Source organism: Suncus etruscus, chromosome 5 (genome assembly GCF_024139225.1).
Source record: "Suncus etruscus isolate mSunEtr1 chromosome 5, mSunEtr1.pri.cur, whole genome shotgun sequence".
Classification (NCBI taxonomy): Eukaryota; Metazoa; Chordata; class Mammalia; order Eulipotyphla; family Soricidae; genus Suncus; species Suncus etruscus.
In genome coordinates, this window is record NC_064852.1 from 24,212,060 (window position 1) to 24,228,743 (window position 16,684).

The window sequence follows — 16,684 nt, forward strand, 5'->3', positions numbered from 1 at the left end:
AACAATTTTGTAACCATGGTGCTTAAATAAAGCATTTTTAAAAAGAAATTGTAGTGTGAGTTGTATATTTGTGTGAAGTGAAATATTCAGCTGTAAAAAAAAAAAAAAAAAGAAGAAAATCAACAAATACATCTTTTTTTTTTTTTTTTTTTTGCTTTTTGGGCCATACCCCGTGACACTCAGGGGTTACTCCTGGCTATGTGTTCAGAAATCACTCCTGGCTTGGGGGAACATGTGGATGCCAGAGGATTGAACCAAAGTCCATGCTAGGTCAGTGCATGCAAGGCAAACACCCTACCGCTTGCACCACTGCTCTGGCCCCCTATGAATGTATATTAAGAATATAGTGCATGGGCCAGAGTGGTGGCATAAGTCATAGGACATTTGCCTTGTATGCGCTGACCTAGGACGGACTGCAGTTTGATCCTCTGGTGTTCCATATGGTCCCCAAGCCAGGACCGATTTCTGAGCGCATGGTCAGGAGTAACCCGAGTGTCACTAGGTGTGGCCTAAAAACAAACAAACAAACAAACCCCAACATAATGCTAAATAAAGTAAGTTCGAAAAAGACAAATACCTTATCTCAATTATATGGCATTTCAAAGAAACAAGCTCATAAATGTGGAACAGATTGGTAGTTGTCAGAGGCTGGGGCAAGGGGATAAAAATGTGGATTTGGGTAAAGGGGGTCAAAATGTACAAACTTTCAATTACAAAAGAATGCTGGGCCTGGAGAGATAGCACAGCGGCATTTGCCTTGCAAGCAGCCAATCCAGGACCAAAAAAAAAATGCTATGGCTATACTATATTGCATGATGACTATTAGCCAATAATACCATAATAGCTTCTGAGAGCATATATATTTGGAGTGGGTATCCTACACAGTGTTCATCTCAACAATTCTACATCAACTTGGAGACCTGTAGTGTGGAGGATTGAGTCGGGGTCATACATATGCTAAGCATGCACATTAACTCCTATCTTGTTTCTCCAGTCTCTCAGAGTAGTTCTTAAAAATTCTGATCATAAAAAAAAAATTGATCATGAGGGGCTGGAGAGACAGCATGGAGGTAGGGCATTTGCCTTGCATGCAGAAGGACAATGGTTCAAATCCCAGCATCCCATCTGGTCCCCTGAGCCTGCCTCCCAGGAGCAATTTCTGAGCATAGAGCCAGGAGTAACCCCTAAGCGCTGCCAGGTGTGACCCAAAAAACAAAACAAAACAAAAATTCTGATCATGGGGCTGGAGCAATAGTACAGTGGTAGGGCATTTGCCTTGCACACAACTGACCCAGAACAGACCTGGGTTCAATCCCCGGCATCCCATATGGTCCCCTCAGCCAGGATCGATTTCTAAGTGCATAGCTAGGAGTGACCCCTGAGCATCATTGGGTGTGGCCCCAAAACAAAACAAAACAAAATTATGATCATAAGAAAAAATATGTAAGTACATATTCTGACAGAAGTTATCAAGAATTATTGCAGTGATTAACCATACACTATACTTACATTCAAATATACGATATACCTGAAACTACTATAACGTTATAAGTAAATTACAATTACTTACACTAAAAGAAATAAAACACTGAGGCTAGTGATCTAATTTATCCTTCAAATAACATTTGTTTAAAACTTTAAGCCTGGGGCCAAAGAAATAGCATGGAGGTAGGGTGTTTGCCTTGAATGCAGAAGGATGGTGGTTCGAATCCCGGCATCCACTGTGATCTCCCGAGCCTGCCAGGAGCAATTTCTGAGCATAGAGCCGGGAGTGACCCCTGAGTGCTGCCGGGGGTGACCCAAAAGCCAAAGGGAAAAAAAAATTATGGCTTAGAAATGAGTAATTCATTACCAATGAATAACTATTCAGTACCTTATGTAAAATGAGCCAAGAATTTTGCAATAACACTATATATTTGGCTTTTTCTAATAGCTGTGTTGCTGGTGAATTCGAGTTTCTAGAAATTTTTACCAATTTTGTATGAAAGAAAATCATAAATGGTTTTAGGGTTAATAATAAAAAAGGTTATATAACAAATGCATGTGGCAAACAAAGTTCTCTTGTCTGTCATCAGTAGTTCATTTTAACAACTTTATAAACAGAAAATTCAAAGGGTAATTGAGATTACTGTGAGAAACTTTATGCCACAAAATAAGAGAACATGGGAGAAATGGATAAATTCTTGGACTCATAACCTCTGAAGGCTGAACCAAAATAATCTGGAATATCAGAACAGACCTGAACAGACCTATAGTGATTGGGGAAATTGAAATGGTAATCAAAAGACATCCCAAAAACAAAAGGCCAGGCCCAGATGGATTAATTAGTAAATTCTTTCAAACCATTCAAGATGATTTATTGCTAATACTTTTCAGGCTCTTCCAAGAAATTGAAGATACAGCAACATTCCCAAATATGAAGCTAATATCACCCTGATACCAAAAGCAGACAGAAATGCCACACAAAAAAAGAGCTCAGGCCAATATCCTTATGAACACAGATGCAAAGATCCTTAACAAAATTCTAGCAAATAAGACCCAACAGCTCAGCAAAAAGTTCATACACCTTGACCAAGTAGGATTCACTCCAGAGATGCAAGGATGGTTTAACATAAGCATAAGTTTTGTTTGGGTCTTTTTTTGTTTGTTTGTTTGTTTGTTTTTGGGACCACACCCAGTGACCCTCAGGCTATGTGCTCAGAAATCGCTGCTGGCTTGGAGAGACCATATGGAACACCGGGGGATGGAACTGCGGTCCATCCTAGGCTAGCTCTCAGGGTAGCTCAGGCTACCTCTAGCGCCACCACTCCGGCCCTTTTTTTTTTTTTTAACCACACCCAGCAGTCTCAGTTCTAGCTCTGTAGTCAGGAATTACTCCTGGTAGTTGGGACCTTCTGGGATCAAACTTGGGTTGGCCATGTGCAAGGCAAATACCCTACCTACTATACTATTGCTCCACTACTATTAAGAGATTTTAAAAAAAATACTTTGATTGGAGCACCATGATTTACAAAATTATTAATAGTAGAGTTTCAGAGTACAACATTCCATCACCAATCCCACCACCAGTATCAGCTTTCTTCCACCAATGTCCCTAGGTTTCCCTCTCATCCATCAGCCTGCCTTCCTTAAAAACATTTTTAAGTTTCATTGTTGTAGTTTGGATCTCTTGCTTACAGTGTGTTGGCTCTATGGTTTGGATATAGAGGTATCCCACCCCTCTATCCCAGCAATGTACCTGCCCCCTGTCACTTCCCATCTGCTTCTTCTTACTTCCCCCATTATTTGTTTGTTTGATGCCACATCCAGAGGTGCTCAGCATATAACTCAGATCATCCTGGTGGAGCCTGGGGACCATATGGGGTGTCAAGGATCAAAAACTCAGGTCAGCAGTATGCAAGGCAAGCACCTTACCCACTATTCTCTCTGTGTTTCCTCTCTCCAATTTATTTCATTCTCTATCTTCCTTCGAATACTATGAGGTCAAGGGTGATCTAGCTATCTCCCCTTTAACACTCTGCATTGCCTCTTCTAGTTATTCTATATACTACAGATAAGTGAGGTCATCTTGTGTTTGTCCTTCTTCTGACTTATTTCACCTAACAAGAGATGTTCCAATTTAAGAGGTTTTGAAGGCAGTCACTGGCTGCTTCCTTGCTTTCCTCCTTGCTCAGATCTACACGAATAAGATCATCTGGTTATCTGTCTTTCTCCTCTAATTTTTGTTTGACATGACCCCCTCTGGCTCCATCTATACTTTACCAAAATGGAAAACTGAGCAATGTGTGTGTCTGTGTATATATATAAATGTGTATATATAAATATGTATATATACATATATATGTATATAAACTTCTATATCCACTCATTTTCATTGGCTACTTAGGTTGTTTCCAGATCTGAAGTGTCTGAAATGCTCTTTGATGAACTTAGATGTGCATTTATAATTTATAATTTATATATTTATATATATTATATATATATTTATAATTTTTCTGAATTAGTGTTTGTCTTCTTGGGACTGAAACCTAAGACTGGTATTGCTGGGTTATTTGGAAATTATAATTTTAATTTTTGGAAAAGTCTCCATATTGTTTTCCATACAGGTTGAACCAGTTTGTGTTACCATGAACAGTAAATGAGAGTTCCTTTAATTTTGCAGCCCTACCAAAAATAAGTCAAATTGGTAAACCAAAACTTAAAACTATCATGCAGAATACAGTGAATATTCACAAACATTTGATACAAGTGTTGTATTTATCTTTCTCAGCAAAACTGTGAAGCCTGAGAAATTTGTATTTGGGGGGGCATAATACATAGTGCTCATCAGTATTCCTGGCTCTGTGCTCAGGAGTGGACCCCAGGAAGTGCTAGGGAACCATATGTAGTGCTGGGGGATTTAGAGGCGTGCAAGACAAGTGCTTTAACCTTTGTACTATCTATCCATTCTGGTCACAAAAATTTTGTTTCTGTAATCTTATTATGTTCAATATTTTTACCCTATAGCTCTATTTACTTCATATTCACTCTCAATCTAAACAAAAAATAATATGCCATATTTTACTTACTTATGGATTAATTAACTATAACTAAAAACAAGTGTTTATATCACTTATACTTATTGAAATGCTTATCTTAGATGCCTATTTTTTATTTCAGTAAACAGTTAACAGATAACTTGAAAAGTACCAGAGTACTAAGTGTTTAAGTTACTTAATTCTTGAAATGGTCATAAGGTAAATGCCATTTTGCAGCTGACAAAATTCATGCATAAAAATTTTATATCCTATGGGCCACATAGCTAGTGAAGAACAGAACTGGTGGGGGGAGAAACCCTGGTAGTCAGTCTCCAGAATCAAATTGTAATTTTTCTCTTACTTTAGCATGTCTGCAGAGACTAAGAACTTTCAGAAAGAAGAAAAGAATCATTACTGACTAAAGCGAGTCTCGAAAACAGTGAAGATTTTGACTGCTCAGTATCCCTGGAGTAAGAGTGCTAAAAAGAGAGAACTGCATTATTTCCCCAAGAGACAATTCTTCTGTCTTTGGGGGAAATCACTTTACTGCAAACTCTTTTTTAGCATTCGTCAAATTAGATTTCATAAACATCTGTCCAACTTTGGAAATATATAAAAGTAATAATTCTTCCTTGTAAGGCATCCACAATCTGAAAGTAACATGCCATTTCTTTCATATATATATTTGGCTTTTAAATTGCAAGTAACTGATAAACTGTGGCATAGTTGACACTGGGTGACAAGGGCCAAGGAGAACCCTTATTTAATCTTGAGAAAGGAGAAAACTCAAGAGCATTGGCTAGATTACAGGTAAGACACTTGCCTTACCAGGAGTAATGCCTGAGCAGAATCAGGAGCAAGCTAGCCCTGAGCATGGCTCAGTATGGTTCCCAAATTCCCTTACCCCAAAGAGGGCTGCCTAGAAAAAATTAAGCCTTAAATTTTATAGGGGCTATGAAATGCAATGCTGGAGATGGGAGTGAGGGAACATGAGGCCAGGGATCAAATTCAAGGCCTCAAACATCCTACACTTATCCTCTATCACTTGAGCCATCTCCTTGGTCCCGTGAAATTAGCATTCAAAAACAAGAGAAGCCTTGGTCTTAATGGGTAAATGGTTCAAGAGAAGAGATCTTTACCTTTCAGACCTGGAACACAGAAACTGATGGTAGAACATTTCATAAACTATGAAGGAAGTGAAATGAATAGGCAAATGAGAACGAGCCCACCAAAATGAGTGAGGTTTTTATCTGAAAGGCAACTAGGGACAAATAAAGAATTTTACAAAAGGGAGTGAGATGACTGAATCACATTTTGTCAGCACTAGGGTACAAGAATACAGTGGCTAAGACTTCAGGGTTGAGTAGCCAGAGCAATAGTACAGTGGGTAGAACTCTTGCCTTGCACATGGCCAAACCAGGTTTACTCTCTGTCATCCCACATGGTCCCCCGAACACCACCAAGAGTGATCCTATGTGCAGAACCAGGAGTAACTAATGCCCCCCCCCAAAAAAAAAAATCCCTTCAGCCTTGAGTTTAGGCTCTAGTTTTGCCACTAGTGTGGTAAACTTGAAGTGTAACTTAACTATATATTTACCCTTTATGATTATAAATTTCTTAACTATGAACCTCAAAGAAATTATCTAATACATCTGAAGGTCACTGCAAGGATTAAGTAAAATGATTCACTTAAACCACTTAGCAAACAGATTGGTGAATACTCAGATCTAGTTATTTGTCCTCAGCTGCAGTGTAGAAACTGGATTAAGAAGGACAAAATGGGAGGCCTGGAAACCAGTGAGAGGGGCTATTGTGATAAAGGGATTAGCAAAACCTGAACTAAAGATGTGGCTGTAGATAGGTCAAGCAGACAAGGGATTAGAAAAGAAAGGGGCCACTGATTCTGCACCTCTGTTGCAGAGCAGTTAGTTGCCTTACACATGTGAGGCCCTGGGTTGAAGTCCCAGAACTACCAATAACATACAAATAAAACATATAAAATACAAAACATACTAAGGAGACAGACATTCTGGGACTTTGGGACAGTTCTGGATGAGAGATAGATTTGGATCATGGATAAATCAGAGCTGTGAAAGCATATACTGGACATCTCAGTTTAAAGTTCTTTCATGGGGCTGGAGCAGTGGTGTAAGTGGTAAGGCATTTGCCTTTCCTGCGCTAGCCTAGAAGGGACCACGGTTCAATCCCTGGGTGTCCCCTGTGGTCCCCCAAGCCAGGAGTGATTTCTGAGCATATAGCCAGGAGTAACCCCTGAGCATCACCAGGTATGGCCCCAAAACCAAAAACCAAAAGAAAAAAAAAAGTTCTTTCATTCAACACTTAAAAAAAATAGCCAGCTATCTTTTCCTCATAAGTCAACTCTTCCCTGTTTATATGTATCATATGTTCTCCTATAGTTTTTTCCTCTCTCTCTCTCTCTAGCAACCTCCTCACAAGCTTTTCAGTGCCAGCTTCCCCTCTTGTCTCCTAAATGTTAGTGGCCCAAAATTGCTATTCTCGATGCTTTCTCTTCCTATTCTGCACTCTCTTAGGTGAGCTCATCTCCTCCCAAGGTACCAATTAGTAGCCACCTGTTTACTGATAATTTCCAGATTTCTATTTCTGACTCAGATCATTCACCTTCGTTCCCAACCATGATAGTTCACTGCACTCTGGCAAATCCCAGGGGTACCTCACTTTCCCAACCTGTACAGAAACTAACTTAAAAACAAAATCAAAGACCTTTGCATCAGACTTTCACTTTTATGTCCTTTTATTCTGTGACTTTATATATCCTGAGTCCTTTCCAATTTAAGCCAAACCCTCCATAAAGTCATCAAAACAAGATGTACATTTTTTTTGCACATTTTTTATTTTGCCATTCTAAATTTTGTCCTTAAACCAGGAAAAGCCCAAGTGGTGGCTCACCTGCTTTGTGAGTGCAAAGCCTTGCATTGCTGGATATGTTCTCTATAAATAATAAGATAAAGTAAGTACCACTGAACCAGCTGCCCCAATGATGTCATTTTTGTCTTTGCTTAATAACTTTTTGGGAGGCTTTTAGATCATATCCAGGGATATGCAGAGGTTACTTTTGGCTCTGTGCTTACAAATAACTCCTGGTGGGCTCAGGGACCATATGAGATGCTGAGGATCAAACTCAAATCAGTCACGTGCAAATGCCTTACCCATTATACTACTTCTCCTCAATGTTATTAATAAAATTTTAATTAAATCACCAGGAGATATATTAGAATATATTTACAAAGCTGATCATGGTTTCAGTGATAGAGTGTTCAACACTCATTCCTTCATCAGTATACATTATCCACCACCAATAGCCCCAGTTTCCATCCCATCTTCCCCTGATTGCCTCGATGATAGATAACCCCCCCTCCTTTTAGACACTGTGGTTTGCAATATTGTCACAGAAGGGGTATCATGCATATCATTTCCCCTCCTTTCTGGCTAAAAGGAGGTTGATAATTTTCAATTACCTTTGTCATAGTGGGCCCTTGTCTGCACTCTCCCACCTCCATGCAAGATTTCTACCACTGAGCAGTCTTCCTAGCCCTTATCTCCATTGTCCTGGGATATTATTATCATAATATCTTTTCTTTTATCTCCCACAAATGAGTGTGAACATTCTATGTCTATCCTCCTCCTTCTGACTCATTTAGCTCAGCATAATACTCTCCATAGCTGTCTAGGTCTGAGCAAATTTCATGACTTCATTTTTTCCCAATATCTGTGTAGTCCCATTGTATAGATGTACCAGTTTTTTTTTTAATTATTAATTGTTGGGCCCGGAGAGATAGCACAGCGGCGTTTGCCTTACAAGCAGCCGATCCAGGACCAAAGGTGGTTGGTTCGAATCCCGGTGTCCCATATGGTCCCCCGTGCCTACCAGGAGTGATTTCTGAGCAGAGAGCCAGGAGTAACCCCTGAGCACTGCCAGGTGTGACCCAAAAACAAAAACAAATTATTAATTGTTCCCAGATACTTGGGTTATTTCCAGAGTCTGTTTATTATGAGTAGTGCTGCAATGAACACAGAAGTGCTAATGTTTGTTCTGCAATGTGTTTTTGGGTCCCTAGGATATATTCTCTGGACTAGTATTGCTGGGTTATACAGGAGCTCAATTTCTAGTTTTTGAGAAATGTCCTTATTGTTTTCCAAATAATCTTGAACAATCTACATTTCCCCCAGCAATGAATAAGAGTCTCTTTCTCTCCTCATCCAGGCCAGTATTGATTGTTTTTGTTCTTTTCTTTTTATTTATTTATTGATTGGTTCTGGAGACACACTTGGTGGCGCTGAGGGGTTAATCCTGGTTCTGCACTCAGAAATCGCTCCTGGCAGGTTCAGGGGGCCATATGGGATGCCAGGATTTGAACCAGGTCCCTCTTGGATCAGCTACATGCAAGGCTTGAGGAAAGACATCATAGCAAGACATAGTATTTGGAGATTTCAGTACTAGTTTGTCACCTCTTGATAGATCAACCAGGCTAAACTCAACAACAATGTACAACATTTGAAGAAAGAAATGGATAGGGGCTTAGAAGATATATATATGACTTTTCATCCCCTCAAAGCAAATATTATTTTAAGTATTTTCCTAGCCCCTTATAGGTAAATATGTTTAGGAGTGTTTTTTTTTTCCGGATATACATATCCCTTGATTATTATGAAATGACACTCTCTATCTCTTACAACATTTTTAGGCTTAAAGTCTATGTCATCTGACATTAGTATCGCCACCCCAGCCTTTTTGAGGGAATTGTTTGCTTGAAGGACTGTCTTCCAACCTTTGACTTTGAATCTGTGTTTGCTCTATTAAAATGTGTTTCTTGCAGGAAGCAGAATATTGGATTCCATTTTCTCTTCCATTTTGCCACTCTGAATTGCTGTCTCTTAATTGGTGCATTTAGTCCATTGACATTGAGACAGATAATTGTCATAGAATTTTGTGACATCTTGTTGGAGAAGTTTGGTATGTTTGTGAAGTTTCTTGCCTTAAAGTATCCCCTTAGTTCTTTAAGTTAGTTTTAAAACTCTAAAGTTCCTGAGCTATTGTTTATCCCTGAAGCTGTGTATTCTTTCTTCAAACATAAATGAGAGTCTAGCTGGGTGTAGTATTCTGTGGTGAGGTGTCATTTAGTTGATATTTTTTTCACTATATCCCACCACTGCCTTAGGGCCTGAAGTGTTGCTTGTTATAAGTCTGCTGTAAATCTTAAGGATGCTCCTTTGTATGTTATGTCCTTTTTTTTGTCTTGCTGCTTTCAGTATTCTATCTATGGTTTTCATACTGCAACTAGAATATGCCTCAAGGTGTTTCTTTTTGGGTCTCTTTTGGCTAGTACTCTTCAGTGTCCAGGAGGTGGGTGCATGTGGTTGTCAATTTTGGGAACCTCTCAGTAATGATGTCTTTGACTGTTGCTTCTTCAAAGGGGTTTTCTTTCTGGCTCTCTGAGAACCCAATGGTTCTTACACTGTATCTGTTGTATTTATCTCAAAGGTCTATTATTTATTCTGAGGATTTTTTTTTTCATCTTTTGTTCATTTATTTTAACTCTTTTCCATCTTCTACTATTTTCTAGAGGCTTTATGCACTTCATCTTCCAGCTCACTGATTCAGTCCTCAGCAGCTGTTACTCTGCTGGTGAGGCATTCCAATGAATTTTTCATTTTGCTTACCAGGTTTTTAAGTTGTGACATTTCTGTTTGCATTTTTCTCTTGTCTGCTCTCATGTTATCCTGTGTTTCATTGGCAGTCCATTCCATTGTTTCTGTGAATTCTTTGAAAATTCTAATAATTTCTACTCTGAATTCTAGTTCAGAGTAGTGAGGGGATTAGTACTGGTTGGGTCTGCAGTCTTCATCTACCATGCCTGGTGGGGTTTTGCACCGCTTTACCATGGTTCCTTTTGTATTCTCAAGGCTCTTCTTTCTTATGTCACCATTAGTCTTCCCCACTGCCAAGGAAGTCTCCAAGGAGTTTATGTGGGTGAAAAATTATCTTTTGGTTACGTAAGTTATCACTCTCTTGGGAGGTCATGATCCTGGGTATAGCTTCCACCAGTATGGGGTGGGGGAGAGCAGGAGTCTATTCTTTCCCATATCTCTGAGTGCCACAAACATCACGTGCCACCCTGGGCATGCTTAGGTGAACCATGTGCTGCAAGGCATGGCTTCTCCCTGTGTGGACAGGCAGAAGTCCATCATCTACATCATTTCTAAATCTGGTTAGAAGAATCCCATCTTTGGACCAGGGAAACAGCTCAGTGTAAGAGTACTACTAGGCTGTTTTAAAAGGCTCTCAGCACTTCCCATCTTAAATGAATGCCTTTAGCTTCCTTCTTTTTCTTTATTTCTTTCTTTGTTCTCTTTATGTTGTTCCCCTTCACACATCCACAGAGAGCTGTTTTATGGGAAAATTGGACTGTTTTGTTTTGTTCCCAGCTTGTAGAACAGTGAGTACCTAACACAGCAGGTCCTTTTAAAAACTGGATATTAAGACTTCACTAGTAAATTAAGTCCACAAATGTTTAAGAAAGACACTCACATAGACTTTCTCTTGGCTTTCTTCCCAAGTTATTAGCTATGTCTTTCTTTGTATCACCAAGTTTCTTTTATGTCACATCTTCATCGCTTTAAAAAAGTGGTTTTGCTGCAAAAGAATGTTCTCGAGATGACAAAAAATTTCATTAACCTTTTCTCTCTCCTCACTCTCTCCACCATTCTTTTTACATCATTTAATACCAACTACTTCTTAGGATGTTTCTCCAGGAGCCCTTCCTTGATTGTCTCAATCTCTCCTTTATTCCTTCTGATGATCACCATTTCTGACTATTCATTTGTTAGTATATTGGACCCGAATAACAATTCCTTAAAAATAGGTGTTTTCATTTCTTTTTTCTTTTTTTGGCTAAACATCCAGTATCAGTCAGGGATTACTCCCAGCTCTGCACTCAGGAATAACCCCTGGAAGTATTCAGGGGACCATACAACAGGATATCAGGAAATGAACCTAGGTCAACTGTTTCCAAACACTTTACCGCTGTGCTATTTCTCTGGCCCCCCAACAGGAGTCTTCTTCATCTATATATTCCCAAGGTTTGACAATCTAACTACTCCTATTTACTGTATAAAAAATAAATATTGTCATCAGATCAACACCTAAGGGTTCTAAATAGCTGGAGAAAAGGAGTGTAGTTAAAAATTTAAATAAGAAGATATTCTGAGGGAATCTAAGCATTAAGAGACCATGGACAATCATAAAGCAGCATAAAGATGAGGATATGTTAATTTATGTAATTCACAGATTCACTTAGTATTTTCTATGAACAAGGCAATTTAGTAATTTAAGTTTAAACTATATATATTTATAAAATATTAGTCTTATATTAAGTCAAGAGTTTTGATAATTAGTATTTTGGTTTTCTTCTTGTTTTGGATTATTTTTGGTTGGCTGGTTTTTGCCATACCTATTAGTATTCAGGGCTATTCTTGGTTCTGTGCTCAGGAATCACACCTTATGATGTTGGGGGCCATATGCAATGCTGATAGTCAACCAGGAGTTGAAAATATATGAGTAAAATATCTTAACCTTTGCGCTTTCTCTCTGGCCCCAACAACTAATTTTTTTTAATGTCTGATATAGATTGCTGTCAAAAAATCAATGTGCATACAACAATGCACAGGAAACTTTGAAAACAGGAAACTGTTTGAAAACAGTTTACTATTCCAGGGTGTTTGCTCTGTAAATTCTACATCCTACAATCATACACAGAAAGTGCCAGGCCACTGGAATCTAGCAGAACTGTTCTTTATGGATAATCTGATGCCTTTTGGAGATTAGAAAATAATGCAGAAGTGTTTTTTTAAAGTAATATTGTACTTATTATAAAATAAATTGTCATAACTGTTCCTCACATTATCTTTTATTTGGGAGTAGAAACTCCAAAGCATTGCTCAGAGGGTCTGAGAGCCACTCCCTATGACATCTGATGACATTTGGCGAAACTGTGTGGCCCTGATGGATCATATATTGTAGCATCTCAGGTCTTAGGCAGGGTGCTGCCTGGTTCAGTAGTATCTGGGGTTGCCAGGGCCACACCTGGTAGTGTTCAGCAGCCCGTTAGTGCCATAGGTCAACCCCATCACCTCACTCATGGAAGGCATGCACTCCAGTCCTTTGAGTCATCTCACTGCCCCTACTACTATTAAAAAAGGGCTTTGTGATCTATTCTGGTATCTAAATCTTAGAATATTCCTATTTGTTCATTGATTTGATTTATTTTGGCAGTGACTCATCTGTGCAAGATAAACACTATAAGGCTCAGTCAGATTCCCAATCCGTCTCATAACTTTATTTGGTCACACCTAGCAGTGCTCAGGGCTTACTCCTGGCATTGTGCTCAGGAACTACTACTCCTGGTGGTATTCTGGGGTTCTGAGGATGAGGACCACAACTTCATGGTTTTTTATTTTTTTAAGCCACACCTAGCAGTGTTCAGGGATTAATCCTGGCTCTGATTTCAGGAATTACTTCTGGCAGTACTGAGAGAACCATCTTGGATGCTGGGGATTGAATTCAGGTCAGGCACATGAAAGGCAAGCATACTACCTTGCTCCAGCACCTTTCAGAATATTCTTGCACTGACTCCTCAGTCAACTTCAACAACTAAGGAATCAAATTTAAAAATAGTAGTGGGGTGTGGCAAAGAGATAGTACAGCTAGCACTTGCCTTTCATGCAGCTGACCCAAGTTCAACCTCCAGCATACAATATAATTCATCCAATATGATTTACGGGAGTAATTCCTGAATGCAGAGACAGGAATGGCCCCTGAGTACTGCTGGATATGATCCCAAAACCAAACCTAAATGAATAAATAAAAGTAATAGCTGGGGCCCAGAGAGATAGAACAGCGGTGTTTGCCTTGCAAGCAGCCGATCCATGACCAAAGGTGGTTGGTTCGAATCCCGGTGTCCCATATGGTCCCCCGTGCCTGCCAGGAGCTATTTCTGAGCAGATAGCCAGGAGTAACCCCTGAGCACCACCGGGTGTGGCCCAAAAACCAAAAAAAAAAAAAAAAATAGTAGTAGCTGGAGTCAATGAGACAGTACAGTGGGACAGTACAATGAGACAGACAGTACAATACAGTACAGTGCAATTGAAACTGGGTTTGATCCCCTGCACCACACTGGGTCTCCTGAATCCCACCAAGAGTGATCCCTGAGCACAGAGCAAGATATAAGCCCTGAGAGCCTTGAATACTACTAGGTATGACCTCAAAACTAGGAGAGGGGGGCCGGAGAGATAGCATGGAGGTAAGGCGTTTGCCTTTCATGCAGAAGGTCATCGGTTCGAATCCCGGCGTCCCATATGGTCCCCCGTGCCTGCCAGGAGCAATTTCTGAGCATGAAGCCAGGAGTAACCTCTGAGCACTGCCGGGTGTGACCCAAAAACCACAAAAAAAAAAAAAAAAAAAAAAAAACTAGGAGAGGAAGGAAGGAAGGAATTGAAGGAAAGCTGGACGGAACGAAGGAAGGGAGAGCTATAACAAGATATAGTTCTGTACTCTTAATCACAATTTATTTAAAAATCACATTTGACACTTATGTTAAAAAGTATAGACTTGGGCCCGGAGAGATAGCACAGCGGCGTTTGCCTTGCAAGCAGCCGATCCAGAACCAAAGGTGGTTGGTTCGAATCCCGGTGTCCCATATGGTCTTCCGTGACTGCCAGGAGCTATTTCTGAGCAGACAGCCAGGAATAACCCCTGAGCACCGCCGGGTGTGGCCCAAAAACCAAAAAAAAAAAAAAGTGTAGACTTGATAGCTTGCTTTATCTTTAATATCAAAATAGGCAAAAATTATGGCAAAAATATCGGAAGACTCATACGTCAGATTCACTTCTTCAAGGTGTTGCCAATTCGTAACCACATACAGAGAAGCAAGTAAAATGGAAAACTGTCACCAAATGAGTGTGCTGATACCCAGCTTCTTAAAACAATAGTTTGGAGTCATAGGGCTAGCACAGGAGTTATGGCACTTGTTTTGCATGAGGTCGACCCTGGTTCAAACCCCAGCACAGGTAAAGGGTTTCCAAGACCATCAGGAATGACCCTAGAGCACAGAGTCATGAATAAGCACTGAGCATCACTGCTGTGAGCCAAAAAACAAATCCAAAGAAACCCTCAGTACTCTGCTCAAAATTATGTTTTTGTTTAAATGGGTGAGAAAATCAATTCTAAATATTCTCGGGTCAATGTTTTCTGGAAACCACATTACCACCACGTCACAAACCCGTTACTTCTACCTAGATTGAATCTGTTCACACGAACAAAAACATAGATGAAGGGAGGCTTGTCCTGGTCCTGTCATGCAAGTCAAATAGAGATTTATCTAATTGCTAATGTAGGCACTTTATCCTATTTGGATGAAAGGATTATTGCAACTGCCTTTCTGTCTCAGTCAGTTATAGTTCTACTCAAAACTGCCCAGTTCCTGCCATTTTTAAATGCAGCTCCTCACTCATGGAACCTTCTCCACCTTCTGACGTCCTCTGCTTCCTTGGTTCCACTGGTTTCGATACTGGTACTTGAATCTATCAGGCAAACTGCAGACCCAAGGCCTTTGCACTGATGCTGCTTTTGCCCAAGCTGCTCTGCCAGTGTGTCCCCAAGATTGCTCAAAGCACTTCCTTTGGGTCTTTGCTTGAGCACCCAACTCTCCGTTGTTCATCATTTCTGAACCCTCTTCTCGTCTTTTTCTTCTCCATGGCACTTGGCATTGCACAGTCCCTACCTTTGGTTAATCGACTTATTCACTCCGCGCACAAATGCCCCCTCTTCCTCTGAATGGGACAGTCTTTTGACTTTGGTATACAGTCATCCTACTCCTGGTGCCAAGACCGGTGCCCGGGGCACATGGTAGATATTCCATCAATATTTGCTCAGCGAGCACAGTGTTGCTTGCTTCCACTCTGAATTCAGTCTTTCAGCTTTGATCCTACAAAGAGCTGCAAATGGAAGCGCCGCCGCCGGGGAACAGGCTCCCCAAATTCCAGCTGGCACTGGGCGTCTAGGCAACTTGCAGACAGCATTATCTTTTGTCTGGGAGGGACAACATCCCCTTGGCCTCCACTTACTCCCCATTTACGGGAGCCAGCCAGAGACCTGCATCTCTCATCTCCCAACTCATGTGCAAGGAAGCCATCAGGTAGAGAGATTCGAATCCAGAGGGGACCCCCCCCCAAAAAAAAGGCTATGAAGCGACTCTTCTCCAACCCCAGGGAAATAAATAAGCAATTTGGGGGTGGTGGGGGGAGGGCTCTGTCTGGGAGGAGGGGGCAGCTGTGAAGACGTTGAAGGCTCTCCCCACCCCACACACACCTTTAGCAGCGCCCCAAACTCTCCAGCAGCTCAACTTACTTTTATGGGGGGTGCGGGCAAGCTGGGCGGGGTGGGCCTGATTGGGGGTGTGTACGCGTTTCTCCCCCCCTAAAATCCCCGTACCCCAGAGAGATGCCCATTGTGCATGAGTCTGGATGGAGGAGGTGGAAGGGATGCAGAGAGCTGGCTGGCATCCTCCCGGCCCGAGCACCCCCACTTGGCCTCCAGCCTAGAACTGGGCCTCCCCGCCGCCCGGGCCCACCCAGGACCACCGGGTACCCCAGCCCACCACCCCGGGCTCGGTTACCTCGAACTCTCTTCAGCGCGATGGGCTCCTTGTCCTGTTCCGCGGACATTACCGACGGCCGTGCATGACTCCCTGCCCAGGCCGCGGGGATCGGGGCGTCTCGGCGGCGCGGGCCGGGGCGACTTTGCAAAGTTTGGCGGGGCCCACGAGGCCTCGGGGCGGCCGGGCGGCCGGCGGGGCACGGCGGGGTTCAGCGGCGGGCCCGGGGAGACCGGCCCGGGGGCCCCCGCCCCCCGGCCGGGGCCGGCATGTGCGGCGGCGGCCGCTGCTGCGCGCTCGGGTGCGTCGGGAGCCGCGGAGCCGCGCGGGCAGGCGGGGACGGCTGCGGGGACGGGGACGGGCTGCAGACACAAAAGCCCCCGGCCGGGCCGCCCGCCTACGCCCGCCGAAGCCCGCTCCGGGCCGGGCCGGGCGAAGGGGACGTGGCCTGGTCCCCGGGGCGCCCGCCCGCCCGCC

The 16,684-nt window shown here is 42.0% G+C and overlaps 1 protein-coding gene across 1 annotated transcript in view; it reads right to left on the reverse strand.

Moving 5' to 3' along the window:
- PYGO1 (pygopus family PHD finger 1) overlaps window positions 1–16,360 on the reverse strand; it is a 37,742-nt gene extending 21,382 nt beyond the window's left edge. The window contains exon 1 of the mRNA XM_049773678.1: window positions 16,229–16,360. Coding sequence (XP_049629635.1) covers window positions 16,229–16,277 — 49 coding nt within the window. The 5' untranslated portion in view covers window positions 16,278–16,360. The remainder of the gene's footprint in view (window positions 1–16,228) is intronic.
- Between the last annotated feature and the right edge of the window lie 324 nt (window positions 16,361–16,684).